General features: G+C 31.7%; 15 protein-coding genes and 1 pseudogene across 16 annotated transcripts, besides 8 other annotated features; 9 read left to right on the top strand and 7 right to left on the bottom strand.

The window, feature by feature from the left end:
• Nucleotides 1-12,571: part of a mobile genetic element that runs on past the window's edge.
• TVAGG3_0069840 (uncharacterized protein) lies at nt 171-836 on the top strand (the record flags this gene model as incomplete). The annotated part of the gene is made up of 1 exon (XM_051221661.1): nt 171-836. The coding sequence occupies one exon, from the start codon at nt 171-173 to the stop codon at nt 834-836; it is 666 nt and encodes a 221-aa protein (XP_051106647.1).
• Nucleotides 1,036-2,001, top strand: TVAGG3_0069830 (organellar and viral DNA polymerase type B; the record flags this gene model as incomplete). Its single annotated transcript, XM_001324295.1, has 1 exon — nt 1,036-2,001. One exon carries the CDS (start codon nt 1,036-1,038, stop codon nt 1,999-2,001), a length of 966 nt encoding a protein of 321 aa, XP_001324330.1.
• On the bottom strand, nt 3,738-6,062 carry TVAGG3_0069820 (uncharacterized protein; the record flags this gene model as incomplete). The annotated part of the gene is made up of 1 exon (XM_051221660.1): nt 3,738-6,062. One exon carries the CDS (start codon nt 6,060-6,062, stop codon nt 3,738-3,740), a length of 2,325 nt encoding a protein of 774 aa, XP_051106646.1.
• On the bottom strand, nt 7,110-7,691 carry TVAGG3_0069810 (HNH endonuclease family; the record flags this gene model as incomplete). Its single annotated transcript, XM_051221659.1, has 1 exon — nt 7,110-7,691. The coding sequence occupies one exon, from the start codon at nt 7,689-7,691 to the stop codon at nt 7,110-7,112; it is 582 nt and encodes a 193-aa protein (XP_051106645.1).
• TVAGG3_0069800 lies at nt 9,562-10,535 on the top strand (annotated as a pseudogene). Its single transcript has one exon. A coding segment is annotated over exon 1 (974 nt).
• Nucleotides 10,712-11,134, top strand: TVAGG3_0069790 (uncharacterized protein; the record flags this gene model as incomplete). The annotated part of the gene is made up of 1 exon (XM_051221658.1): nt 10,712-11,134. The coding sequence occupies one exon, from the start codon at nt 10,712-10,714 to the stop codon at nt 11,132-11,134; it is 423 nt and encodes a 140-aa protein (XP_051106644.1).
• On the top strand, nt 11,393-11,623 carry TVAGG3_0069780 (kinase C-related family; the record flags this gene model as incomplete). The annotated part of the gene is made up of 1 exon (XM_051221657.1): nt 11,393-11,623. One exon carries the CDS (start codon nt 11,393-11,395, stop codon nt 11,621-11,623), a length of 231 nt encoding a protein of 76 aa, XP_051106643.1.
• On the top strand, nt 11,672-11,908 carry TVAGG3_0069770 (uncharacterized protein; the record flags this gene model as incomplete). The annotated part of the gene is made up of 1 exon (XM_051221656.1): nt 11,672-11,908. One exon carries the CDS (start codon nt 11,672-11,674, stop codon nt 11,906-11,908), a length of 237 nt encoding a protein of 78 aa, XP_051106642.1.
• On the top strand, nt 12,064-12,390 carry TVAGG3_0069760 (uncharacterized protein; the record flags this gene model as incomplete). The annotated part of the gene is made up of 1 exon (XM_051221655.1): nt 12,064-12,390. The coding sequence occupies one exon, from the start codon at nt 12,064-12,066 to the stop codon at nt 12,388-12,390; it is 327 nt and encodes a 108-aa protein (XP_051106641.1).
• Nucleotides 12,391-12,571: a terminal%2Cinverted (terminal inverted repeat of Maverick-1A transposon ID:TVAGG3_0069750).
• A 21-nt stretch (nt 12,572-12,592) lies between these two features.
• On the bottom strand, nt 12,593-12,829 carry TVAGG3_0069740 (N-acetylmuramoyl-l-alanine amidase family; the record flags this gene model as incomplete). Its single annotated transcript, XM_051221654.1, has 1 exon — nt 12,593-12,829. One exon carries the CDS (start codon nt 12,827-12,829, stop codon nt 12,593-12,595), a length of 237 nt encoding a protein of 78 aa, XP_051106640.1.
• Nucleotides 12,830-15,507: 2,678 nt separating this feature from the next.
• Nucleotides 15,508-17,113, top strand: TVAGG3_0069730 (uncharacterized protein; the record flags this gene model as incomplete). Its single annotated transcript, XM_001324299.2, has 1 exon — nt 15,514-17,016. One exon carries the CDS (start codon nt 15,514-15,516, stop codon nt 17,014-17,016), a length of 1,503 nt encoding a protein of 500 aa, XP_001324334.1.
• Nucleotides 17,114-17,167: 54 nt separating this feature from the next.
• Nucleotides 17,168-17,197: a mobile genetic element.
• Nucleotides 17,168-17,197: a terminal%2Cinverted (terminal inverted repeat of tvBac_53III transposon ID:TVAGG3_0069720).
• Nucleotides 17,198-17,379: 182 nt separating this feature from the next.
• Nucleotides 17,380-19,581, bottom strand: TVAGG3_0069710 (leucine-rich repeats (6 copies)-containing protein; the record flags this gene model as incomplete). Its single annotated transcript, XM_001324300.1, has 1 exon — nt 17,380-19,581. One exon carries the CDS (start codon nt 19,579-19,581, stop codon nt 17,380-17,382), a length of 2,202 nt encoding a protein of 733 aa, XP_001324335.1.
• A 604-nt stretch (nt 19,582-20,185) lies between these two features.
• TVAGG3_0069700 (uncharacterized protein) lies at nt 20,186-20,557 on the bottom strand (the record flags this gene model as incomplete). Its single annotated transcript, XM_001324301.2, has 1 exon — nt 20,242-20,544. One exon carries the CDS (start codon nt 20,542-20,544, stop codon nt 20,242-20,244), a length of 303 nt encoding a protein of 100 aa, XP_001324336.1.
• Nucleotides 20,558-21,189: 632 nt separating this feature from the next.
• Nucleotides 21,190-21,226: a mobile genetic element.
• Nucleotides 21,190-21,226: a terminal%2Cinverted (terminal inverted repeat of Banshee-A3 transposon ID:TVAGG3_0069690).
• A 1,089-nt stretch (nt 21,227-22,315) lies between these two features.
• Nucleotides 22,316-22,353: a mobile genetic element.
• Nucleotides 22,316-22,353: a terminal%2Cinverted (terminal inverted repeat of Banshee-A3 transposon ID:TVAGG3_0069680).
• A 941-nt stretch (nt 22,354-23,294) lies between these two features.
• Nucleotides 23,295-24,817, bottom strand: TVAGG3_0069670 (uncharacterized protein; the record flags this gene model as incomplete). The annotated part of the gene is made up of 1 exon (XM_001324302.1): nt 23,455-24,795. The coding sequence occupies one exon, from the start codon at nt 24,793-24,795 to the stop codon at nt 23,455-23,457; it is 1,341 nt and encodes a 446-aa protein (XP_001324337.1).
• A 237-nt stretch (nt 24,818-25,054) lies between these two features.
• Nucleotides 25,055-26,656, bottom strand: TVAGG3_0069660 (tetratricopeptide repeat domain domain-containing protein; the record flags this gene model as incomplete). Its single annotated transcript, XM_001324303.1, has 1 exon — nt 25,076-26,263. The coding sequence occupies one exon, from the start codon at nt 26,261-26,263 to the stop codon at nt 25,076-25,078; it is 1,188 nt and encodes a 395-aa protein (XP_001324338.1).
• Nucleotides 26,657-26,683: 27 nt separating this feature from the next.
• Nucleotides 26,684-27,738, top strand: TVAGG3_0069650 (Potassium Channel Kv1.1, Chain A domain-containing protein; the record flags this gene model as incomplete). The annotated part of the gene is made up of 1 exon (XM_001324304.1): nt 26,697-27,668. One exon carries the CDS (start codon nt 26,697-26,699, stop codon nt 27,666-27,668), a length of 972 nt encoding a protein of 323 aa, XP_001324339.1.
• Between the last annotated feature and the right edge of the window lie 39 nt (nt 27,739-27,777).

Here is a 27,777-nt window from a genome sequence, read left to right as displayed (position 1 = left end):
AATGTTTTCATAAATTTACACCAAAAATAATGTTTAGGTGAAGAGGTGAGATGTCACCCGTTTTTTCACCTCTTTTTTCACCTCTTGAATTTTCGTGAATTTCCTTAAGATAGAAAAAATAACGCTAATTTTTTATAAAATATTTTTTTATTTTGTATGTAAGAACAGAAATGTCAGTCGAAGCAAAAACATTCACGAACAAATCTAATGGTGAAACATTCACAAAAGGCACTTATAATGGTATTGAAGTCTTACGTAGAGACAAGGATGGTTACATTAATGCAACAAAGATGGCGAGAGAAGCAGGAAAGTTAAACCATTTAAACAGATTTCTCAATAGTGCTAAAATGCAGGAAATTCTTGAGTTTTGGTTGAAAGAATACGGTCGAGCCAAAAGTGGCTCAACCTCAAAACAAGCATTTTATGAGCTTACTAAGGGCGTTATGAATGAATTCAAAGGTATTTACATACATGCTGACCTCGTTCATTTTGTTGCTGAATGGTGCTCTGTAAAGTATGCATTTTATGTCAAAGATATTATGGACTCCATAGACAAGAAAGTTCATGAGAAGTTAGATGAAGAAGAACTCGAAGATACAGTGGAGAATGCTAAACCTTTGTTCGAAGAAGAAGTTGGAAAAATGTGTGAAAAACAATTAGAACATGAACGTGAGATATATTATGGTTATAGAGATTCTCCATACGAACTAGACCAATGGGAACAAGAAGATTTAAAGAGAGAATTTAGAGAATATGAACTCGCTAAGATAGCATTTGAAGCTGCAGAAAAGAAGTTAAAAGTTTGGGGTCGTTTTGTACAAAAATATTGTGAGTAAATGAACTCATGGGCTTCGCCCTTGCCGCTAGCGGCTTATTTTTATTGAATTCACCAAAAAATATATTATAGGTGAAGAGGTGAGATGTCACCTCTTTTTTCACCTCTTTTTTCACCTCTTGAATTTTCGTGAATTTCCTTAAGATAGAAAAAATAACGCTAATTTTATTTTTATTTATTTTTTATTTTGTATAAAAGATATGATTTCAACAATCGGCACAACAACAATTCAAGCCGCGAACGGCGGGACTCTGTCCACAACAACTTCACCAAACTCGTTAGTCATGAATCCTACGTCAATGTTAGTAGAAATGAAAAGCTTCATTCCTTCTTCATTTACTTTCGAAACAAAAATCCAGAAGATAAAGCAAGAACTTTTAACAAGTAATTTAGACTGTAGTGCGAAAGATGAAACAAATGAACAGTATCTTTATGAAATGCAGGACATTATTGACCATTTACCTAAACTACCTGAAATTCAGCATCAAAAACTCACTATTCCTGAATTCGACGAAATTGAAGTCAAAACAACTGACTCAGTAGAAATAAAGAAGTTCATACGTAAAGTAAATTATGAATTCCTTGGTTTTCATTGCAACCATAAAGTTATGGACAAAGATTGCGATATGGTATATAAAAACATTTCTGACATATATAAATCTGAGGAGTTTAAGACTTACGATAACTTTGTTTCATTAGTTGCAGAATGTGTATGGCAGATAAGAGATAAAGATAGAAGAGGTAAGGTATGGAATGAACAGATAAGACCCGCTATGTTTGAGATGAAGAGAGCAATTGACACCTTAGTTGTTCTAGCAGGTAAGGTTTCAGAATATAACGCAAAAATGAACCCGCAATGTTCAAAATGTAAGGCAGCAATTAGGAAATATAACTACTCAGTCAAAGAGATAGAAAGAATGCGAAACGACTATGCAGACTTAAAGAAAGAAGCAGAAAAGCCAGCAGAAGATAAAATGAACATGTTAGAATTTCTGAACAAAAACTATCCAACAGCAGAAGATTTCCTTCTATCTGATGTCAAGAAGAAGTATAAAGAGACTTTCGGTATTGTTAAAACTTTTGACATACTGACAGAAGAAATAGAAGCTACGAAATTGTTTAGGATTTCAAATATACATCGTACAATTCATGTAAAACGCTTGTGAAAAAACTGGGGTGAAAAAAGAGGTGAAAAAAGAGGTGAAAAAAGAGGTGAGATTTCACCACTTCACCTAAACATTATTTTTATTGAATTCAGCAACAAAATTCTGAGTAAAATAATTTTTAGGGCTTGTGTCAAACCGTTGAGTTTTCACAAAATTTAAAAAAAATAACGTTTACCATGTGAAACGTTTATAAAATAACTAGGGTGAGAAAACAGGTGAAAAAACGGGTGACATCTCACCTCTTCACCTAAATTATATTTTTGGTCAAAGCTTCCACGAGAGAAAAGATTCCTCATTCGCTAAGGATTCCAAAAATGAAAAAATCGTTGATTTCGGCTGAGAAAAAACAGTAAAACCCTTCTTCCACGGGAACAAAGAAATAAAGAAGAAATAAAGAAGAAATAAAGTAAATTTTTTATGTATTCCCGTGGAAGATAGAGCACTTTTATGATACTTTTTATTCACGACAAACAAGACAAATAAAGAAAATAAGAAAATACGGCGCTGTCGCGGTTCGAATCACAGACTCTGACCCCTCCATAACACCACCTTAGACCACTGTGCTACGTAGCCTGTCGACATAAGATTTTATAAATTGCATATTTGACGTAAATTTATTTCCCAGTCATTCAATAATTATTTATTTTTGAAGAACTGGAGGTGCTACCATGCTACCATGTGCTACCAGGTCATTTAACTTCTTTTAAAAATGGTGACAACTGACATTTTGACAACATCATGGGTTATTCAAAAATAATTTATTTTTGAAGAACTGGAGGTGCTACCATGCTACCATGTGCTACCAGGTCATTTAACTTTTTTTAAAAATGGTGACAACTGACATTTTGACAACATCATGGGTTATTCAAAAATAATTAATTATTGAAGAACTGGAGGTGCTACCATGCTACCATGTGCTACCAGGTCATTTAACTTCTTTTAAAAATGGTGACAACTGACATTTTGACAACATCATGGGTTATTCAAAAATAATTAATTATTGAAGAACTGGAGGTGCTACCATGCTACCATGTGCTACCAGGTCATTTAACTTCTTTTAAAAATGGTGACAACTGACATTTTGACAACATCATGGGTTATTCAATAATTATTTATTTTTGAAGAACTGGAGGTGCTACCATGCTACCATGTGCTACCAGGTCATTTAACTTCTTTTAAAAATGGTGACAACTGACATTTTGACAACATCATGGGTTATTCAAAAATAATTAATTATTGAAGAACTGGAGGTGCTACCATGCTACCATGTGCTACCAGGTCATTTAACTTCTTTTAAAAATGGTGACAACTGACATTTTGACAACATCATGGGTTATTCAATAATTATTTATTTTTGAAGAACTGGAGGTGCTACCATGCTACCATGTGCTACCAGGTCATTTAACTTCTTTTAAAAATGGTGACAACTGACATTTTGACAACATCATGGGTTATTCAATAATTATTTATTTTTGAAGAACTGGAGGTGCTACCATGCTACCATGTGCTACCAGGTCATTTAACTTCTTTTAAAAATGGTGACAACTGACATTTTGACAACATCATGGGTTATTCAATAATTATTTATTTTTGAAGAACTGGAGGTGCTACCATGCTACCATGTGCTACCGGGTCATTTAACTTCTTTTAAAAATGGTGACAACTGACATTTTGACAACAACACAGCAGGATTAATGCAAAAATAAATTCAAATCATACTTTATAAAGCTAGACCTTCAGGTCTCGCCGCTTAGCGGCTCATTTACAGGTATTTCATCGTCAGTAAATGAATCCTCATTATCGTTTGGTTCAACCTGTTTATATAATCCTTTCATTTCTTCTTTCAAAACATAATACCATGTTTGTTTACCGTCTATTCTTCTATGTCTCCTATCACATTTATCCTTAATGCTCATTTGAAAGTTTTTGTCTTTCATGTCTGATGGTTTGCAGAATAGAGCATTTTCACACGTCATACCTGCACACAATTCATCATAATGTGTATTTATCCATACATCTAAAGGATTTGATGATAATTCTATTAAATCTTGTTTGGCTTCAGTCATCGGTATGATTCGTACATTAAATGATGAAAGGTCGTAATTGATAAAATACGTCAGTAAATTATCATAAAATTCCTTTGTGCATGAATCCATTAAATTCTTGAAGTAATCAAATTGACCCTTGAATTTACCATTAACTCTTAAAACTACGTATCTTCTGTCTCCAACTTCAATTTTGACAGGGTAAACGTTGTTAGTTACGAAAATGAAGTTTGCAACGTTCTGAGCTGTTCTTCTGGGTTGATTCTTTTCATTAATTCTAATCTCATTATCCGTAATAATTGATTTCAAAGCGTTGAAGTTTGCGAGTCTGTCTTCACCTACATTCTTGAGTTCATTAAGTACAAGAAACATTTTATTTTCAACTATTGAATTGAAATTACCCGTTAGCTCACTTATTTCAGTAATGTTTTTACATGAATAACCAGCGAGAAGTTCAGAAATAATGTCTGTAAATCTGTTTTTACCTGTTCCCTGAAGTCCTTTCAAAATAATTGCTGTTTCATTCTTGATTCCAGGATGTTGAATCATTGATGCAATCCAGCCGAGAAGGTATTTATACACTTCATCGTTATTATCACAAATGGCTTCTTTAATGAAATTCATAAACATCTCAATTTTTGAGTAATCAGGCTTTTCAAGAATGTTGTATTTATAACCATGAAACGTTGAGAAAACATCTGGGGAATCAGATTTAAAGCAAACACCCTTAACGGTTAATGAAGACAATTGATTTAGTAGTACATCCCATGCTGTTATGGTTTTACCTTCTTCTTTAAATAATTTAATCATTTTGAGTGACTCTTTCATGTTTGACTGAAGAACAAATGATATTTGATTCATTTTGTCGTGGATATTATAGTCCTTTTGAATGAAGTATTTGTTTCCACAATCTACAAAACGAATGACACGTGATAAATCCTCAATTACTTCAGAACTGTTTTTATACTGATGATTTTCAGCCTTGCGTCTAATATCTGTTATCAAGAATGAATCATCAAGTTTGATATCAAATGTTATTTTTGGCTTACGTAATAAAGGTAAAACATATTCATCATAATATTCCTTTTGATATAGTTTTAGAATCTTCACTAAAACAAATGGAGAAGTCATTAAATGTGCATATCTACTACGTGCTTTTTCAAAATTACTTTTTGCATTTTCTGTTAAACTGCAGAAGTTATAAACGTTATCGTATGCTTCATTAATTAAATGATCCGGTAACGAATTAATTGCTTGAAACAGTGTGAATAATGTTATTTCTTTTTCTAAATTCATGTTTCCACCGTCATTATGTACTTCAAAATCACAGATGCCATCAACTATGCTCTGGGCAAGTTTATCGTCAATGTTTACATCTTTGTTTTCATTCATTATACTCTTTATTTCTTCATTCTTCTGTTCAACTCTTACCTTAATATTCAAATCATTTAATATATCATTCACTGTTCTAGTTAATGTTGAATCATAACTTCCACGAATGAATGAGTATGTATTGATTGGTTCTGTTGCATTCTTGCGAACTCTTGAATCAGCCATAACTACTAAAGAACGCTTTGAATCATCCATAGAAGTCATTATGTCAATATCATAATCATTGCAGGAATAACATTTAATCATTCTGTTCGAGGTTGAATAGAAGAAATTAGTGTTGCAATAAATGTGAAGACCTCCTGAAGCGGTTTTAACGATAACATCTTTATCCGAAAGTTTTGATAAAATGTCTTTTCTAACTGTTTCTTTAAGTTTATCATTGTACGATTTATTGATATCAACATCTATAATCGTTAAATTTGATATTTTATTTACTAATAAAGCCATACCAGTTTTCCTTCCTCTTCCTCCATCATGTTTGAGGTAGTTATGTAAATCAATCCTGTTTTCACCAATTCTTTCGTTGAGGGTTTTAGTTTCTGTCACAACTAATTCCTCAGCTAATGAATCAATAACTTTTTCATCAGAAACGATATAGTTGCTGTTGTTGTTTGTTGCTGTCATTTATATAGGAATAAAAAATAAAAATAATTCATAACTACCTTCCTGCTGTGTTGTTGTCAAAATGTCAGTTGTCACCATTTTTAAAAGAAGTTAAATGACCTGGTAGCACATGGTAGCATGGTAGCAGTGAAAACATTAACGTAAACATAAACGTAAACATTAACGTAAACATAAACGTAAACATTAACGTAAACATTAACGTAAACATAAACGTAAACATTAACGTAAACATTAACGTAAACATTAACGTAAACATAAACGTAAACATTAACGTAAACATAAACGTAAACATTAACGTAAACATAAACGTAAACATTAACGATAAAATTTATTTCCTGGACTGTTGTCAAAATGTCAGTTGTCACCATTTTTAAAAGAAGTTAAATGACCTGGTAGCACATGGTAGCATGGTAGCACCTCCAGTTCTTCAAAAAATAATTCATAACTACCTTCCTCCTGTGTTGTTGTCAAAATGTCAGTTGTCACCATTTTTAAAAGAAGTTAAATGACCTGGTAGCACATGGTAGCATGGTAGCACCTCCAGTTCTTCAAAAAATAATTCATAACTACCTTCCTCCTGAACTGTTGTCAAAATGTCAGTTGTCACCATTTTTAAAAGAAGTTAAATGACCTGGTAGCACATGGTAGCATGGTAGCACCTCCAGTTCTTCAAAAAATAATTCATAACTACCTTCCTCCTGAACTGTTGTCAAAATGTCAGTTGTCATCATTTTTCAGAGAAGTTAAATGACCTGGTAGCACATGGTAGCATGGTAGCAGTGAAAACATTAACGTTTAAGTTCGACAAAGCATGTACGATGAAATCATGACAAAACATGTACGCTCATTACGATGAAGAAATCATGACAAAACATGTACGATGAAGAAGTTTCGACACATTCATTTACGCTCATGTTTGACAAAGTCATTTACGATGAAGAAGTCATTTACGATGAGGTCATAACAAAACATTTATGTTATACAGTAATGTTAGTCATGAATGTTTGTCCTACGTGTTGGCGTTAGTGTTGAAAAATAATGTTTGTCCTACATGAAGCCGTACAAGCGTTTGAATTTGTTTATGCATAAAATTACACTCTTGTTTTCTGTATCTATCATAGAAACATAAGCAGCACCTGTTTTTGTAAAGTTTATATGAAGTTTTCGATAGTTAGGACCTGTATAGTAATAGAATGCGTCCTCATTCTCAACATAGTAGTAGAACTCAAACGAATGCTTACCATAATCTGTTATTTCAACAGCTTCGTCAGATATTTCATCAACGAACTCATAAACTATATCGCCATACTTGCTTTTATTTCTATTGTTTTCAGATTTAGAACACCAACGAAGGTTTGAGATTCTGTTGTCGTCTCTTTGATGGTTTATATGGTCCACACACGGTAAATTGTTCGGATTGGAAATAAAATGAGTAGCTATGAGAACATGTTTTTGGTACTTTTTGAGGTTTAATGTTACACAAATATAACCTGTTCCTCTGTTATATTCATGTATAATTCTCTTGGTTTCTTTCTTCCTTATTTCAAAAGGCTCAGAACAGTGAATTTCATACTCTTCATCTTGTAAACATTCTTTCCATACATCTTGACCAACAAGTTCAGCGTACATCTGTCTTTACATACAAAATAAAAAATAAATAAAAATAAAACTAACGTTATTTTTAAATTTTGTGAAAACTCAACGGTTTGACACCTGCCATACGTCATTTTACTCAGTAATGAGGATGAAGAGCTTTATTCGTAAGTTGAAGTTCTGAGGTCATGGGCTTCGCCCTTGCCGCTAGCGGCTTATTTTTGTCAGCAATGAGGTCATTCGTGATAAAAATAAAGCTAGCGTAGATTTTACAATACTGCGATGGTAGAGTTTAAGAGTTGTGCTTCAATGTAGAGACAGTCCTTATGGTCTGGAGGCAAGAACACCGGACATTTATGGTCATGAGTGGAGAACATGTCTATCCAAAACTCACGATTGAAGCCAGTTAATTTATAGTATTTAGGGTTAGGAAGTGGTGAAGTTCTTGTATGACCAATGAACTCATTTTCAACTCCTTTACTATATTTGAGTAAATATTGCTTGCTTTCTATCCCAAATGCCAGGTGTTACAATCTTTGAAAATTCATTTTTCCTCGGAAGCATTGCATCATAATTGAAAACATTCTTAAAATCATCACTTGGTTCGGAGATTTGAAACCTTATACGTAATGGATTTTTTTCTTTTAGCGACTTCATTGAATGGTGAGAATACAATGAATTGACAGTCATGAGTTCCATCTTCATTTTCATTAAATTCATAATGAAAGTCTATAAGTTGTGGCTGACTACCTTCTTCTTTCAGTTGTGCAAGAAACTCACGTAAAGGCTGTAAAGTTTGTACTTCAATGTTGAACTTTTTCTCGAACATCTCATTAAATGAAATCATACATTGCAACAATGTTGTATCGTCTTTAAAGTATTTGTATATGTGAATGTTTTGGGCGCTTAAAGACTGTTCGTCATTTTCTATCTCGACTTGAAGTATAAAGTCAACCTTTCTGAAAGCACGTGTTATATACATAGATGTTATGCCAATGTACTTCTCTTCATTTATGTTCACAATCCAGTCTGTTGGAAACTTAAACGTTACTCTGTTCCCCTTTATTTTGACGTCAGGGTTTTCACTACTGAACGCAACAGATAAAGGTATTTGTCTATACATTTAATTCGGATAAAAATAAACCATTTACTCTTTCTTTGCTTCAGCTTCTTTAGCTTTTGCTTCTTCTTCTAGCTTTTTCGCCAGCAAACGTGGGTTCTTTGTCTTCCAGCAGCTAATGCAGCAGTTGTTTTTCACTAAGTTTTCTCTTTGGTCTCTCTGGCTTTTGTTCTTGTTTTTGTTCCTTCAGTTCGGATAAAATTTGCTCGCGAATTTCTTTCTTCAATGCTTCAACATCTATGACACCTTGGGTCTTGTCCGTAGGGCTTGTCTGAGTCATTTGACTGTAGATAAAAAACTAAATTAAAACTTTAACCGATGTAAAATGAGCTTGTCAAAATCAGAGCGAGAGTCTATTATATTAAATGACGCAAGAGGAATACAACATCCTTTCTATTACGTAAGTCAGAGTAAAGATGGTAAAATATACGTAAGAAAAAGAAAGGTACCATTAGCGAATGCAGAGAGCGACAACATTAAGGTGCATGGCAAGGGTGAAGTCCACGAAGCCCATATAAAACCTTCTGTTCAAACTGAAAAGTCAATAGAACAGAAGAAAAGAAGCCAGATGTACTTTCAATAACGAACCAAGAGCTTATTGCAAAGTTCGTGAATTTCATTGAAAAGCAAACCGAGTCAAAGAACCCTGACCCACCAGTGAAAGAAGTTGAGACAAAAGAGAATGTACAGTTCATTGAAAATGTCAAGAAACAACTTCCACCACGAATGCCAAGAAGAAGAGTGAGAATAATGAAGTAAATAGATATTTTTATCTGAAGTAAATACATGCAGAACGAACAGTTAAACGAATTTACTCCAGCAGAGCATATTCATCAGATTCGCTCATATTTCGATATCATAGACAATGCAGTTCAAATTGGTGACACTAATAGAAAATATTCTGACGCAAAGATTCCATCACAACCTGGAACTGCTAAAGATAACACATGGGTAACATTCAATCTCTCACCTCCTGGTGAAAATATGTTGGACCTTTACAATACATTCATTACGTATAAAATGGAAGGTCAATTTATTGCAGATAAAGAAATTGGTTCAGGTTCCAATAAAACAAACCCACCAGGATTTGGATTGGTTTCAATGACGCTTTCTATGCAGTTGCTGGATATCAAATCCTTGCAAATGGTCGTATCGTATATTCTCAAGACAACGCAAGAGAAGAAGCATATATAACTTCAAACTCACAAACTACCGAACAAATAAAGAAAGTAGATGTTTTCTCAAAGACTCGACATGAAGATGTATGGAGTCATTCGGGAACATGCAGAACAGGACAAATTGTTAGTGGTCCAATTACAGCAGGAAAATCATTTGATTTTAAGCTTCGTTTAAGAATTCCTGTTAGAAGATTCCTTCCATTAGAAGCTATTCGATTTATTCCTGCATTTGCAGGAAACATTCAGCTTAAAGTAAAGTTCAGTAGCGACGCCTTACAATGCACATCTATATCTGTAAATGATATCATTGCTTTCAATCCAACTCTTAAAGTTGCATTTGCTTCAGATTCAAATCCACCGACAAATAAATTTGTTCCATGGAATGAACCATTCACTATGATAACGAAGGCAATAGAAGCTAGTGGAACAGTTACTATTACAACTGTAACCCAGCAACTATTTCGAACAAAGATGGATTTTAATGAATGTTTCATTCATCCAAAGTCATTCTCTTTAGACCCTAACATTTATACAGAACTTGTAGAACATTATACAAACGAGGCTTTATGTTTTCCTGTTAAAGTTATGGATTGGATTCCTATGGACGGTTCATTCTCAAAGAATACAGATAGTTCAAGTGCAACATTTACAGCAGCTTATACGCCTATTAATGTTAAAAGTATTTGGCACTATTTAGAAAGAAAGACAACTATTATGTTAATTTTGAGAACCCTAAGTTTAAATATCTTCAGCTTTCCATGGGAGCTTATGGAAATATGCCTGCAGAACCTGAAAAATCATATGGACCTGTATTTTATGAAATGGTTGCGAACGCTTGCAATACAAACAATGATATGATAGGATTTAATGAAGATGTTATGAGGTCATTGGTGGATGATGGTAGTGTGGAACATAAATGGGATAGCTATGACAACACACATTTCTTATGTGGTTTTCCAACAGAAGTGGACTTTTGCTTCCAGCAAGGTCAAACATCTACTGCTCCAATAACATACAAATTGTCTGTTAAAGGACCTATTGAACTAGCAACTGAAAATGTACCAAAGCCACTTATTGGATTTATGAGGGATTGTTGCTTTGCAATACAAGTAAGACAGTCAGGCATACCAATAATAAGACTTGACGACTATAACTTAGCAACTGACGACAGTGAGGAATAAAGGATGAACGTTTATTTTTAAAGCTTATAAATGAGTTCTTCATCAAGCTCTCGTGAACCTTCACCATCTATGAAACAAACTTTACCAAACGATTATGGAGCACCTATTGAATATTTCTTACGAGCTGCACAATGGCAAAGAGAAGTCTCACCAAGGTTAGGTGTTCCACCAGCTCCTGTCAAAAATAGCATTTGGTCAAGTCCTTATATAAGATATGGTCTCCCACTAGGTTTGCTAGCTACAGCAGGAGCAGTTATGATGTTGAAAAGAAATAAAGCAAATGTTATAAATAATACTGAAGTAGCTGAATTTGAACAAACTCCGACACCTTCGTTAAAACCAACGCCTTCACAAGCAAAACCTTCAATGACTCCTGAACCTATGGAAGTACAAACTCCTGTTCAAAAGTCAACTCCTAAACCGACTCCAACATTTAAACCAGAACCTACGCCTCAAATAAATCGTAAAACTCCTGCGTTTCCTTACTGAAAAAATAACGTTATTTTTATTTTATTTGAACATTTTTATTTGATTGAAATGACGACTAAAGTCACTGAAGCAATGAAACAAAAATTTTTGGTAGAATACATTAAATCAGGAGCGGTTCCAGAAGGTTTTTACGTTCATACTATGAAGGATGGTAGAGTTCAGTTTAGAAAGATAAAGCAACCATTAGATAAAGAAGGAATTTTGAGAAAGATTAAACTTCATGAGGACAACATTGCTGAACTTAAGAAGAAGTTAGAAGAGTTGGAGAAAGGAAGAGAGTTATAAAGCAATGAATTCAACGGGTGAAAAAAGAGGTGAAAAAAGAGGTGAGATTTCACCACTTCACCTAAATTTAAATGGATGTTTTCATACGTGTGAGGGTGGTGATATCATTAATTTTTAAGTTTATTTTTATTTTATTTTTATTTTATTTGGATGTAATGACGAAAACTATTGAGATAACAAACTACAACGGTCATGAGTTCAAGAATTTGTTCTTCGTTCCTCGTGAAAATACATTCTATCAGATACGAGGGAGAAAGGGTAAAGTTAGTTTGAGCGTTTATGAAGGAATGAAGAATGGAAAGTTTATACAAGCATACGATACAAACGGTAAACGTGTTTCATTAGCTTTGTCAAAACTTACTAACATTTATTTTGACAGTGACTTTGACTCTGACGATTGGAGCGACAGCAGCGATACTGAAGAATATGAACTATTGTGTGAAGCACAGCAATGGGAAGAGTTGCAATACTTTTGTAAGTGAGAACGTTTATTTTTACAGTAGTAAGGTGAAGTGGTTGGCGGCTTTATAAATATTTAAGGTTAAGTTGGTGTTTGTGTTTGTGTTGTAAAATATACGTTAACGGTTTTGTAAAGTGTCAAATTCACAAGTATTGCGTACTAAGGAACGCAGTGCCTCAGTACACGACTTAGGGATACTAACTGATCTCATATTTATTTTTCAACTATCTACCTCCTATTTTATTAAGTATTCCTTCAGCTATTCCACCAATTGCGTTACCTGCTTGTGCTCCCATCGCCGGATTACCTGCTTTAGTACCTAATACTCCACCTATGATAGTTCCTGCCGTTTTCGCTACTGGTGCCAAAAAGTTTGCAACGGGTTTAATAATCTTTTTATGAACCCAACCTGCAGCTTTCTTAATTCCATCCCATAATTTTTTAAAGAATCCTGCCGCCATTTCTGATTTAATATTAATTAAAAAATATATTTCATCACTTATATTCTAATTTTTATTTAATGATAAATGAAACCGATTTTAAAAATAAATGAAACAGAGGAGGAAGAAATAAATGAAAGTGAAAATGTTCAACAAAAAATAAACGTTGTTAAACCAATTACTGAAATAAAAATTTTTTCATCTGTTGAAGAATTTAATGACTATTATGCTAATAATAAAAAATTATTTGAAGAATTGACAACGTGTAAATTGAATAAAATGTTTAAAGTTGATGGATTCAAAATTTCAAAAATAAAGGGGGTGATTAGTTTGAAATCTATTCCTCAATCAAGAATCACCTCATTAATGAAAATAGATGATTTAACAAAAAGAATAGAAGAGATTGAAGAAAGAGTAAATCAGATAATTGATTTCATAAATTCAAATAATCATTAGTTTCTTAAAGTTCTATGTTGAACTCATCAAATTCTTCTTCATCATTACCATTACCTTTAGCGAGTTTATTTACTCTTTCAACTTTATCTTTTGATAGTCTTTCGTTTAATTTTTTGAAGTTTTTCGTTACCAAGTTCTAAAATTTTACACGGATGATATTTAAACCCGTTAAATTCTTTTTCCTCAGTTTTAATCATTAATCTACAAAGAACTTTAGTGAGGTGGTTTTGTTGTTTAAACCATTTATCCTTAATATTTGTTATAAATTCAATATCCGGAATTAATTCCCAAATTTTTGAATTTTCGATTAATTTACCATCAAATGCAAAAGCAATAGGTTTAATATTAAACTTACCTTTATAAAATAAACTTTGTACGCAATCATCAAAATAAACGTCTACTTGTTTAACCTGGGTGAGAATTGGTGAAAGTTTATCCATTAATTGATTCACAGTCACGAATTTTGATTCACTCATTTCTTACGAATTAAAAAAATAAATTATTCAAAAATGTAAGACATGAATTTTTAAAGTTTATTTTTATTCATGAAAATAATTATTTCTAATTTCTTTTACTCTCTCGTATATACTAGATTTAAAGAATTCAGAACATTTCCCATAATCTCCTAAATGTTTTCTTATCCCGAACGTGTGCCAGTTATTATATGAAACTGAATAAACTTTATCTTTATCTTTACACCTTTCATCACTTCCAATATATTTATATCTCAGTTTTGATTTAGCATTTTCATATTCATTAGCGTTTAATAATTCACAGTCTTCCTTTTTAAATTGATGTTTAAGATATTCAGGATTTAATACTCTACGTTTATATGCTCCTAACTTAGTTCTAAAGGTTTTTCTACAAAATTTAGGAATTCCATCCTCTTTAATGTCATCAATGATTTCCATTTCATTATTTTCAATTTCTTCTTCTCGTTTATGAGGTCTTTGATTATGACTCCATTGATTCCATGAAATTAAATATTCTTTATCATTATATTTATACCTCATTAGCTTATTTTGGCTTTCATATTCATTTAATAATTCACAATCTTCATTTTTAAATTGAAGTTTAACCCATTCAGGATTTAAACAATGTTTAATTAATCGCGGAATATCTGACATCATCTATATATAGCTTCTTTTATAAAAGATAAAAAAATAAATTATTTTAAAATTAATGTTAATTTTTTAATGATTTATAAATAAATATATTTTAATGCATCGTCTATATATAGATGTAACAAAAAAAGTCACTAAACCCGTCATATCCTACTACTATTTAAAAATTTCTCCAAAACTAAATTTATAGATATCATAAAGTAACTTATTATTTGTTATGATATTTTTTCAGATTTCATTCTTTTATTACTATTAAACTTATGACTAAAAAATCAAATATAATTCAAAAAGTTCCAAAAAAATATCAAAAATGAAAATGTTAGAAATGGCTATATATTCCAAATTTCATCAAAATTTTGGAAATTGCCATTTCAAATCAACACATCATCGAGGTCAATGGGATAGAGAAATTCTAATTTCAAGCCATTCAAGCTGATTTCAAATTCATATTTTCAAAATTAAGCAAATAAATTCCAATTGAAGCAATTATTAATACTAAAAAACCAAATTTATTCACAAACAATTTGGAGAATTTGTTGCTTTAGAACTTTTCTTAAAAGTATGGACTATATTAACAAGAACTTACTTTCATTCTCAAGCTTAATCAATCTATTGTAGAATGAGATACTAATTCATGAACTCTTAATCATTCTAATGATTTTTGCAAACAATATCCTATCGTGCGTTTTGATTTTAAATTTCAGAGAGTTAACATGACTTACTTACGCCATCTAAATGAGAGCAAAGTTGAGAGATGTATACACATGTCACCAATATCCAGTAAGATGATTTAATGAAAGTGTTTTATATTAATATATAGAATGTATACAAATAACTTGATACATTTTTATCGGATTCATTGACAGATGTTCTGAAAATCAAGTAAACAATCTCTTGGAATAAGCTAAATCTTTGTTTTATAATTACATAGCCGGGATCAATCGAGCTATTTCTCTCTGATTGAGTAATTTTTATTGAATTTTTCAGAAAATGTGAAAATATGTTCCTTTGTGAACAAATTAGATTGTTTTATTAAAATTAAATCATTTATAATTTGAATATTAAGTCCTATTAAAAATCAAAGAAGTGAAATTATCATTTCTGTTTTATTTTTTTTGTTGTGAAATGCTTTTTTTCTGTTTATCCCTTGCCCTTTCTCATGGCACTGTTCTTGAGAAGCCTATCAGTACTAAACTTCATGTAGAGCTTGGTGGCTTTGAAAATGCCAGCAATGTTAGAAGCAAATTGGAAGATTCACTTGGAATTTTCTCTCGAACTAAGCATTATAAGAATTTCGATGTTACAATCGAGTACTATTTTGCAGAGATGCCAGGAATGCTTGTTCATGACACTGTTCAAACAATAAAAACAAATTCAGTTCCTACAGATTTCGAACAAGTTCGACAATACGAATTCGGCCCCGACTCTGATATTGTTCAGAGCATTACACAGCATGTCAATAGTAATAAAAAAGACGATTATCCACATTTATTCTTAGTTAATTTGGGTCCAGATACATCCTATCAATTAGAATACGGTAATTCACCAGAGCCAAATGATTGCTTTGTCTTCAATTCAAAAATTGCATTTTGTGCTTTTAATATTGGTCAAATCGGCGCGGAAGCCGCTTTATTCCGCAGAATTTCAGAATTCGTCAATACAATTGTTCTCCCCGATGTACCAATTCAAGACAATCCAATTCCATCGACCCTTGACATTCCAATTATCAGTTTTACAGAATTTAGCCTCAAAACCAACCAGCTTCATGATCCATTATACAAGATCCTTCCAAGAATAATCAAAGATCGCATTACTGTTACGAAGAAGAACCTCTTTAACTATCCATTGATAGCAGCCGGTATTTTCCGACCTCCACAGTGCAACAACGTCGATTTAATGGATCTCATCCTCTCAAATAGTCATGTCCTTGGCCCGTCAATGGCCTACGCCTTTGAGGAAGATAAATCGAAGTTAATTCTTCCAACATTTGTTTTTCCAGACAACGACAGCATTGCATACGTCGAAGGAAAGACCTCCGCCATTCTTTCAACCGAAAAAGATGTTTATCGACTTGCTTTATCAGCAATTGCCGAAAACCTCCCTGGAATCAAGACATCCTTCGGTGGACATCATCCAATATTCCCATATGGTGGCTCAGATGACTTCTCAGAGCTTTTTGAAGACAGTGTTTCAAAAAGTTTTATTTTCGGAGATTTACAACACGCGATCCAAGTTTATGAGGAAGTTAACAAGACAGTTGATTGGATAAACTCACAGAAACTATACTCCAATAGGTTTTTGCCATCATCTCTCCAAAAAGTTTTAGATTTGATTAACAAAACTGCAATAAGAGTTAGTAACAACCAACTGGACAAAGCACTATCATCATCAATGTCAGCACGCGATGAAGCAGACAAACTCAAGGATAACGTAGACAAAGTAAAGATGAAAGTGGAAATTTTCGGCAGATGCTGCCCAGTTATCAAAGTTGTCAAGAAACCATTGATGAAACCATCGTGGGTCGCGTTCTGTCTCACTGCTATCATCTTAATTTACGCACTTCTTAAGTTCATCTCTCTGTACAAGAATAAGAGGCGTGGTTACATTCCTGCTGTCTTCGATTTCTAATTGTATTTGATTTTCTTTTAAAGAATGATATAATCCACTAATATCTTTATTTTGTAATATCTTTATTTTAATAGCTGAAATTATATTTACTTTCTCCTGACCAAAAAAATTATCCAAAATGAGAATATTGTGATAAAAAAAAATTTGAATTAATGTCAGAAAGTTGTAAGTGCATCCTTAAGGGTGAACTTACACCCCTATGACATGGACTTCAATTCAGATGTTTAATGACTTCTCGCCAATTGTGAAAAATTTGTATTAAAGTTTAGATGAGCGTAAGTGCATCCTTAAAACAAAAATTTGATCATTAAAAATACATACAAATACATTTATATCACAAACAAACAAATAAAATAAGGAAATTTAATCAAGAACATCTTTAATATCATTAAGATTTAGTATTTGATCGTTAAATTGTGTATCATTGTTGGTATTTCCAACTGTATTTTGATTATTTGGAATTTTATTTTGGAAAATTGCGCCAAATGCAATTGCAGCAAAGCTAACAACAATAATTACGTATAGTAGTAGCATAAATCTCTTTTTCCATACATTTACAGCCGCTTTAGTGAACTTACACCTCATGTTTTTCTCCTGAATGACTTTGTAGCCGCATAGTGTAGTTCCTTGGTAGTTTTTACTGACATGTATTAGTGTGGATGTGTTAAACACTAACGGATGACTTATTTCCACATCAAAATCCGAACAATAAAAAATTCTTGAAAGAAGTGAGCAATTTCTAAATGCAAACTCTCCTATCTCGTATATACTCTCTGGGATAGATATTTCTTTCAAATTATTGCAATGTAAAAAGCAATTTTTGCCAATAATCTTCAAAGTATGAGGCAAAAGCACTGTTTTAAGGGAAGAACAGTTTGCAAAGCATTCATCGCCCAAATATTTGACTCCAATAGGAATATTTGCTTCAGTAAGATAAAAATTATTTGAAATACTTCGATTTCCAAATCCAATTATTGATTCTTGTACATCGAATGATTCTATTGCTGTCGCATTCTCCAATCTTACGAGTTCTATGAAATTTTTACAAATATATCTAAATTTATATTTTTTTGTGACAATAAACCTCAAAGTCAAAAATTTTGTTCCATAAAAAGCATTTTCACCTATTTTCCTTATTGATTGAGGTATTTCCATTGATATTAATGAGGAACAGGAGTAAAATGCATTTTCCTTGATTTCTGACAAAGAATTTCCGATTCTGACTGTTTCTAATGATGTACAACTGCGAAATGAGTCACGTTCTACCAATTTCACGTTGTTATCCAAATAAACAAAACTCAATCTTTCACAATTAAGAAAACAAGAACAAGGAACAACAGAGCAGTCATAGTAGACGACTTTTAATGATCTGCACGAGTCAAATAATGAGTTCTCAACAATTGAATTCGAACAATTCACTTGAATTGAGTTTAGATTTGGACAACCAGCGAAAGAATGATGTCCAACGAATAGCACTGATCTTGGAAGATAAATTGACGAGAGATTTGACTGATAAAAGGCATACGAATCGATAATTTGAAGCTTTTCTGATAATTGGATGGAAGAAATGCTGCTTCTGTAAAATGAGTATTGCTCAATGCGATGTAGGTTCTTGGAAGTAATAAGAAATGATAGATTTGAGTAGGAAAAGGAATTTTCACAAATAACTCGAATTGATGATGATAATTTCATTGAATTGAATGTTGAGTTCATTACCTTAATGATTCTGTCATTGTATGTAATGATACTTGCCTTGATTTTGTATTTTGGATTGTTTTTGTCGATCTTGATTTTGTAATTTGAATCTATTTTACGAAATAGTTCTGGATTCACGTAAGAAACAAATTGGCTTATTGTAAGTCCTTTTTGTGGAAGTTTATCAAATAAATAGCTGATTATAACGGTATTATTAGGATATTTGATTTTTTGATCGAAATCTGGAATATCTGTAAGAGATGCATACTTGGTATTGTAGATATCGTATATGTATCCGCTGATATTGATCGATGAAGAGAAACCTGTCAAATTTTTGCAACCAGAAAAGATTTCTGGTGATTTAAATATAGAATAATCAATGCACGTAACCTTATTAAGACTTGTACAGTTGTAAAAAGCTCTTTCGAAAATAGACGAATCTGGTTTCATTATCGAAATTGACGTAAGATTAGAACAGAAAGAAAAAGCATATGGCCCAATATAGCTAATGCTAGACAAATCAATGTTGTTGAGAGAATAACAGTGTTTGAATGCATTTCGCTGGATTTCTTGGGTTAAACTACTTAATTTAACTGTTCTTAAATTATAACAGTTCTCAAAACACGATTCTGGTATAGTTTTGATAAGAAGAGGTATATTTATTGAAATTAAAGATTCGCAATTTTTGAATAATGAATCACCGATTGAAACAATGGTATCTGGTAACTTGACATTTGTCGGTTTGCACTGTCCAAATGCATTTTTATTGATTTTTGTAATTTTCATGACTGCTGTATCAAAAATTACAGAACCTTTAATTGTTAGATCGCTGGAACATGAGAGAATACTATTTATGGAGGCTTCATGCATATCTTCTGTTTCGTAGTCAACATTATTTGAGAAAAATTTATAAAATATAAAATAAAAACATAACATTATAAAAAATAATGTAAATAATACCAATGATAAATCTGATAGGCCGTATAAACATATGTTAAAGCTGTATTTTCATTTTTACAACTTCAATTTCCATCAACATCTCTTCAAGTATAAATTGCATATCAATTAAACTATGTTCAGATATTATTAACAGTATTTTATTAATGAGTTTTATTTTGGAACCACTAATAATTATTTTGCAAAGAATGCTCTTATTCGAATCACAAATGTAGCTTGCACTATGAGATAAAATGTTATAATGCGATGACAGCCTTACAGCTTTGTCCAATATTTGAACATTTTGCATCGATATCTTACAGCTTTGTTATGTATGATAAGTCATTGTTGTGAAAAAGGATCTTGAATATATTTCTATATTTTTCCATTTGTAAGGAAAGGAATTGAATTTTGAAGAAATCTGTTCAGAAAAATTATAAAATCTTGATTGAAGTTCAAACCATAATAAATGACACCATTTTCTCGATCCTTTATTTACAAAGTGCCAGAGTACTCGTATAAATCGAGGATAAATCAATAAAATATAAAATACATTTAAAAAATGTTGAGTATACGTACAGATATTTATAAGATTCAAACATTAAAAGTAAACAAGTCATCTTCTACGGGTAAATCATAGTTTGCTGGCATTCCTTGGAATATTTCGGGTGGATAGAATAAAACATCCTCTGGTGGTGAGCTAGCCTTCTCATCAATGTCAAATGAAATGCTTTCAGATTCTTTGTCTTTTTCAGTGAGAGATTTCGTATGATGAGGTTGTAACTTCTTTTCATTGACCAATTTGCCTTTTACGAGTTCATAGTACAGTTCCTCACCACCACGAACAATGGATATGAACTTCGCAATGGTGTGACATGTTGGCCTTCCTCTCTTCATATTTAAGTGATATGATGGAAAAATTTTATGACTATTGATTGGACGGAAAAATTACCATTTCAAAATTTTTAAATTTCGTTTGGTAAAATGGAGTTGGGGAAAAGTTGTAAAAATTACAGTATTAAAAATTGAATTGGACAGAAAATTTTTAAATAAATGTGAAGTGTCGAAGTTTTGATTTTTTTGAATTCATCAACTTCATTATATTGAAACAAAATGTTTTTCTTAATAATAAGTTAAAAAATTTTCTGATAAAAAACCACCAAAATATTTTAGTTGCAGATCCTATTCTTTGCTTCTGAAGGCTCCATTTTATTACTTCAAATTGGCTGATATGTAATAAGGGTTTCGTTTTGCTAAAATTGTCACTTTTATAGCATATTTGTTTTTGGATGTTTTGCGAAACCAAAAAAAAAACTATGATATACAATGTGTGTGTAAAGAAAATACTTTATTTACTAGTTAAAAAATCATTTGGTATTGATCAAGTTATTTTTTCTGGATAAGATATTATATGGATAATTGGATAGAAAATACAATTATATAATCTTGTACCTGGTTTAATTAAGCTAATTGTCATCAGAAACTTGTAATTTTTATGAATTTCAGATTTTCTTTTCATTACTGCTTTTCTTAATAGGTCTGTAATAAACAGAAATTCATCAAAAGTGACAGCTCTCAATTTTTTGACATTTGTAAATTCTAAATTGAATGAGAAAAATGAAATAATACTAAGCATAATACAATATTCTAGATTTAATTATAATTAGGAAAAAGTTAGTTTTGAGAGTACTTTTCATAGGCATATAGAATGAAATCTTCTGAAAAATAATATCACATAAACTCATATTATTTTCTAATATATAACTATTTTATATAAAAATCAAATTCAATGATCTTAAAAGCGAAGGATAAACCTCAAAATTTACGAATATAATGAGTGGGAATATAATGCTTATCTATCATAAAACCATATGAAATATCAATTTTTGCTTTACGCCTAATTTTTGACGACAATTAGCAAAAAATGTTAAATGTTAACACTCAGTCCATTTGAATATGAAAAATAAAATTGACTTTGATTAAATGTTTTTATTTATCATGCAATTCTTCTTGCGACCAAAGATTTGAATAAAAGTTCAAAAAATAAGATAGCTTAAAAAATAATATACGGTAGTGTTTACTAATAGATGAATAGTATATAAATTCTATTAAAATGGATTTCATCCAAAAAATATATAAAATTTGATCATAAATAAAATCGTTTTAAATTACTTCTTCATTTAAATTATAACAATTATTTTTGGTTTTATATTTTTTTGAACTTTTATTCAAATCTTTGGTCGCAAGAAGAATTGCATGATAAATAAAAACATTTAATCAAAGTCAATTTTATTTTTCATATTCAAATGGACTGAGTGTTAACATTTAACATTTTTTGCTAATTGTCGTCAAAAATTAGGCGTAAAGCAAAAATTGATATTTCATATGGTTTTATGATAGATAAGCATTATATTCCCACTCATTATATTCGTAAATTTTGAGGTTTATCCTTCGCTTTTAAGATCATTGAATTTGATTTTTATATAAAATAGTTATATATTAGAAAATAATATGAGTTTATGTGATATTATTTTTCAGAAGATTTTGTGTTCTTCTTCAAAATTTTATTTTTTTATTAAAAAGAATCTTTACAAAATATACATTTACTTTAATTAATATTTAAAAACTTGCTCTATCAAAAGTTCCAAAAATTCAATATTTTAGCTTTTCTGAAGTGTCACTTTTGATGAATTTCTGTTTACAACAGGTCAAGTTCTTATTTACGTTATAAAGTATGATATTTACAAATATCAAGTTATCATGTTTTTTGAGAAATTATGAGAAACAAACAAAAATGAAAAAGATAGGAATAGCAATGAATAGTGATGTGGGTATAGAAAATGTAAGAGATCTGAATGCAAAGCAATCAGTATTTAGGATATTGACCATAGATTTCGAAAAAAAATGCTGCATATTGAGCGAAAACTATGATTATATTATAAGGCTGTCATTTAAAGCATAATGAAACTATTCCCTTTTCATTTTAATCGAATAAGATAGTAAAGATTTTTGAATTAGCTAGAAACTGATGAGATGTTTTCACAAATCAGATTTTTAATCTCTATAATGCATAATTCACTCAATATCTTAATTTTGATATTGCGAGATATTTTTGCTATCGGTTTCGCAATTTTGACACAATAGCAAGAGGGTTCTATAAGCATTATTATCAACGTAGAATCTGAATATCATATCAGAAAATGTCGCAAATCTGACATTTACCCGACCAAATAGCAAAAATAATTGAATACTTTTCGCAAAAACTTTAAAAATCGATAAAAATATGAAATATAGATATTAAAGAGACTTTTTATATAATATTCATAAAGATTTTCCAAAAATATGATACCGCAAAATTAAAAAAGTGACGTCTTGAGTGGAGTCAAAGATCGAAATTGCTAGCTAAATGTTTTTTTAGCGAAATTGCGTATTGTACGTTTTTTTCGCAAAACGAAACCCTTATATGTAAGGTGCAATTGTTAAAGAGTTCGTTGTTGTTTTTACAAATTTCGTAAAAAATTTATAGATCTTTTTTTTTAAATCTAATGATGAAGGAATATCTTATACAATACTGCAATTAATTTATTATCCGCTTAATCATCAAATATAAAAGAAATACCGAAATTTGTATGAAATCGAAAAAATCACCTGGATTCACATCAATAAACAATCTGTTTGTATTATAACTGACCGTATTTGATCAAAATGTATAAGACGTGATATAATTTTTTTTTAGTTATGGTTTTTTTTTGTTTATAATATCAACAAACAGACATTTTATTTTAAGGAATATGATAAATATATATACTAGATACCAAGAAGGCTCTTTAAGTTAGTCAATTCTGGCTCAATCTTTTTCTTCTTTGGTTGCGTATTCCTATCTTCCGTTTTAAGTTGTGACATTTGTCTTTCTTTTGCTGTTCTCAAGTTTCCATCTGTTTTGGCTTGAAAAGCTTTTTCCTTCATTGCCTTTTTATTTATTGCTAGATATCTATTTCTAGCTTGTATCTGCTTCATGTGTTCTTCAGCTTCTTCGGCTTCTTTTATCCTTGCATTCCTCTTCTTTTCAAGTTTCTTTTCCAGAGCTAGCATTTTCTCTGCTTCTTCTTTTTCTTTCTCTTCTAAAATCTTCATTTCCATTTCCTTTTTGGCTTGACGAGCTCTTTCATGTTCTTCTTCTTGCTTCGCTCTATATTCTGTTTCTTTGTTTAGTAATTCTATCATATGATTGATCTTTTCTTCTTTTGCTCTGCGGTGTTGTTCAATTAAATCTTGTACTTTTTGTTTTTGTGCAGCTAAATTTTCGGCGCGAAGTTTTTCCGTTTCTTCATCTGTTAGATCAGCGAGAAAATGAGAAGTTGTGATTGAAATTGGAGAAACATATCGATCTCTATTTGTTAATTCATGATTTTTGGCGGCCTCTCGAACTTTGTTTGCCTGAGCAACCCGAGTTTCTCTTTCAATTGTTTGCTGGCGCTTGATAAGACGAAGATCATCTCTGTATTGCTCTTTCATCTGCTTAGTCTCATCTCGATTTTTTTTAATCATTTTTGCAACAGCAATTGGAGCACCATCAACTATCTCTCTCTTTAGTCGCCTTATTTCATCTCGTTCTGCATCAATTTCAGCTTGAGTTTGTTCTAATTGTTTTCGTATTTCAGAACGTATTTGAGATCCATTATTTAATTGTTCTTTGATCAAGTTTTCTTTGGCTTTTTTTGCACGCTTTCTGCACTTATCAAGATCTGAGTGCCTTTTTGCAATCAAATCTTTTCTCTGGTCTTCATCCTTTTTCTTCATTTTTTGCTGCCATTTGTTAAATTCAACAGGCTCAGCATTTTTCCTTTCAATTTCTCGTTTTACGTTTTTGTTAATAATATATTCATTTCGTTGGAGTAGTCCATGCGTAACTCTGAAGTCTACCTCCTGGTATTCAGGTGGTGCATTAGTATATGTTGGTATTTCTTCAATTTCCTCTTCTTCTGGTTGCGGTTTTACTCTTGATAATCTCTCGAAATATTCTGTTGTAGGTATAGGTTCTTGTTGAGTAACTCTACGTGCTGATGGTGGTCTGAACGTTGTATCTGGAATGGGTGTTGGAGTAACCTTTGTGATTTTTCGTCGAATCACATAGATTTTTTCGCTCATTCTATAAAAATTTTGATGTACGTTAATTTTAATTTCTTTATAAAAAAATTAAGGGCGGTTATTTGATATTTGGGTGGAAATATGAGGGCAATTCCAGTATCTTTAAGCCTTACCTTTTCCTCTCGAAAAGGTAGATGTTGTCTGAGAGATGTCAAATAACTAAGGTAGATCACAGAAAAATCAATAGATTCCAAGTAACTGCAAATATATATAATTAAAAGCAAACATATTTATTTATAAAAAAAAATCTAATATATATCAAAAAAATAAAACAAGATAATTAAAGTTCTACAACTTTGACGCAGCTCTTAACAATAGATACAGAGTTAGGTTCTCCAAATTTTGCTGCTTTTGCCAACAAAAATGCTACTTCTTCCTTTGTTCCCCCTATTTTACCATTTTGTATCAGTGAAGCTAAGTTGTACAACGCGTAAGGTTCATCGTGTTCGACTGCCATCTCCAGGTAGTTCATTCCTAAGTCGAATGAAAGAGGGTCTGTCCTCAAGATATGTGTTCCGTAGTCAGTTAGAGCTCGTGCGTTTCCGTTCTGGCAGTTTCTCCATAGAATGTGGAGTTCAGCCATTCTAAGTGTTCCTTCAGTGTCTAGAGAGTACTTAAGGGAAGGCGTGACAGCTAGATCAAACTTAAGATCATTCTTGTTGATGAACGCTGTTTCGAAGTCTTTGTCATTGAAATCTACTGGTTTGAGAAGAGGTTCAACATAGTTTTCTCTAGAAACAACAATTTCATTGTGTGATGATTCTTGTTCTTGTGTTTGTTCTGAGTTGAAAACTTTCTTGTCGTCATTGAACATCTTCTTCTCCAGTTCTTGCTGCTGTTGCGCAAGTTGTGCTTTGAGCTGTGCCGAATCTTCGAGTTGTTTCTTCAGTGCTTGGATGTTCAATTCCATGTCGTCGATGTCCATGTTCGTCTGACGAGTATCAATGACTGACTTCTGAAGAATGTCGTTTGACTTGTTGGAATTGGCACGGATGTTATCAAGACTTTGTTGGAGATCTGAGCATTTGGACTCGATATCTTGTAATTCTGCGACTAATGACTGTTTGCGTGATTCGTTTTCAGTTGTTTTGCTGATAAGAATTCGATTCCGTTGCTCTGTCTGTGAATATATCATTTGGTAGCGCTGGTATTCACTCTCAAGGTTATTGATCTGGTTGACTAACATGGTTTTCTCTGCAGCGGATTTCTTAAAATGATAATGTACTAAAGGGCCAATAACATCGCGGTCAAGAACAGTCATGCCTTGGATAAATGTAATTATCTCTTCAGGTAATAAAGAATAGTCAAAGAGTAAGAACAAAGGAGTGGCGGCCATGCCATAAAGATTGGCCATTTGATAAAAGCAATTTATCATCGGTTGTGTATTGAAATCAATAGCAACATGGTACCAAGTGAAAATTCTATGCATTGTCCCACATGGAATTCTGATGAAATTTGGATGCTGCATGAAAATTTGATAATTTATCGCAACAAATGTTTCTATGATCTCTGATATAGCTTGGAATTGGGATAATATGACCAACGATTCAATAGCAATCGCGATATTTTGGAATTGGCATATTAATTTTTGAATTTCATTGTATAAATTTTTGCAATCATAAACAAGTGCACATTTCAATAACGATAATACATTATTTTGAGTAATTTGAAAAGATTCATCGTTTATATAATTGACGAATATCGAAAATGAAACAGAATCAAGATTATCTACTAATTTTATAGGTAATCCTGCATCCGGCCGATATTGATTATAGAGAAACGTTGAGATTGTAAGGAATCTTTGTAAGTTGACCGTAAAACTACTGTCATTATGTATTAAATTGGGTTGAGAATGGGTGTCCATTAATAAACGTGACACAATTGTCACGTTTTCTAAAATAATGAAAAATCAAATCTTAGTACAAAACAAAGAAGATTTCTGCTTGATACACAAAAAACAGGCAAGTAACGTTAACAAGCAGAGATTTACAGAACTGTCATCGTATTTTCGTGAGAGTAATGAAATATTACAAATAAATTTTGCTGATCTAAATGACAACATATCTAAAGAATCTGTTACAGCATTTATCAAATTTATTAACACAGATAACTTAGAAATTACTAAAGAAAATGCTATAGAATTGCTTGATTTGTTCATAGATTGGAAAATTGAAAAATCTTCAAACAAAATTGCTGATTTTATTAATGATAACTTTACTCTAGAAGATATTATTGCAAAAGCAGACAAATACGAGTTCAATACTTGCTTCAATGCGTTTTCATCAGTGATTTCTTCAAGACTTGATGCAGCAATCAAGATTCCTAAGTTTTCAGAACTATCATTAGAGAAAATTACAGCAATTGTGCCATCAAAAAGCATTATTTACTCTGATCATGATCAACTTTTCAATTTTATCATGATAATGCTTGATAAATATCATGATGAAGCATATCCGCTGATATCAGTTATCGATATCAGTAGACTTACACCAAACCAGGCAGAAAAACTGTTTTCAAGACCAGAATTTGCAGTTCCAAACGAGACAGCTCAATCAGACATACAAAGAATCAATGACAAAATACAGACAGTCTCACAGTCCATGGAATCTCTTCAAGGAAACAAGAATTCGTTAAATATTTTAACAGATCGATTCAGAGTTGTCGAAAAGAATTTACAAGACATAACCGATGTAATAGATGCAAATGAGGAGAAATCATTTGAGAAAATCGATGAATTAAAACAAAGAGCGAATAATCTCCAAAGAAAGGTCAAAAACGACTCAAGGAGAATGAGATCTGACTTCAAATCCATCGTTACAAAGATAAAATCATATGAAACTAAATATTCAAATGATTTTGCTGAAGAAGAATAATTTTTCTATTTTTTATTTGTTTTATTGTTAAATACTAAACTTGTTATATTATATTAACACAAAGCAGCTACTTATATCCTCTTTATTTATTTCATATCTCGTTTTGTGA

This window comes from Trichomonas vaginalis, chromosome IV (genome assembly GCF_026262505.1).
Source record: "Trichomonas vaginalis G3 chromosome IV, whole genome shotgun sequence".
Classification (NCBI taxonomy): Eukaryota; Parabasalia; order Trichomonadida; family Trichomonadidae; genus Trichomonas; species Trichomonas vaginalis.
Note: the sequence above shows the minus strand (reverse complement) of the source record. Positions and strands in the feature narration are given on the sequence as shown.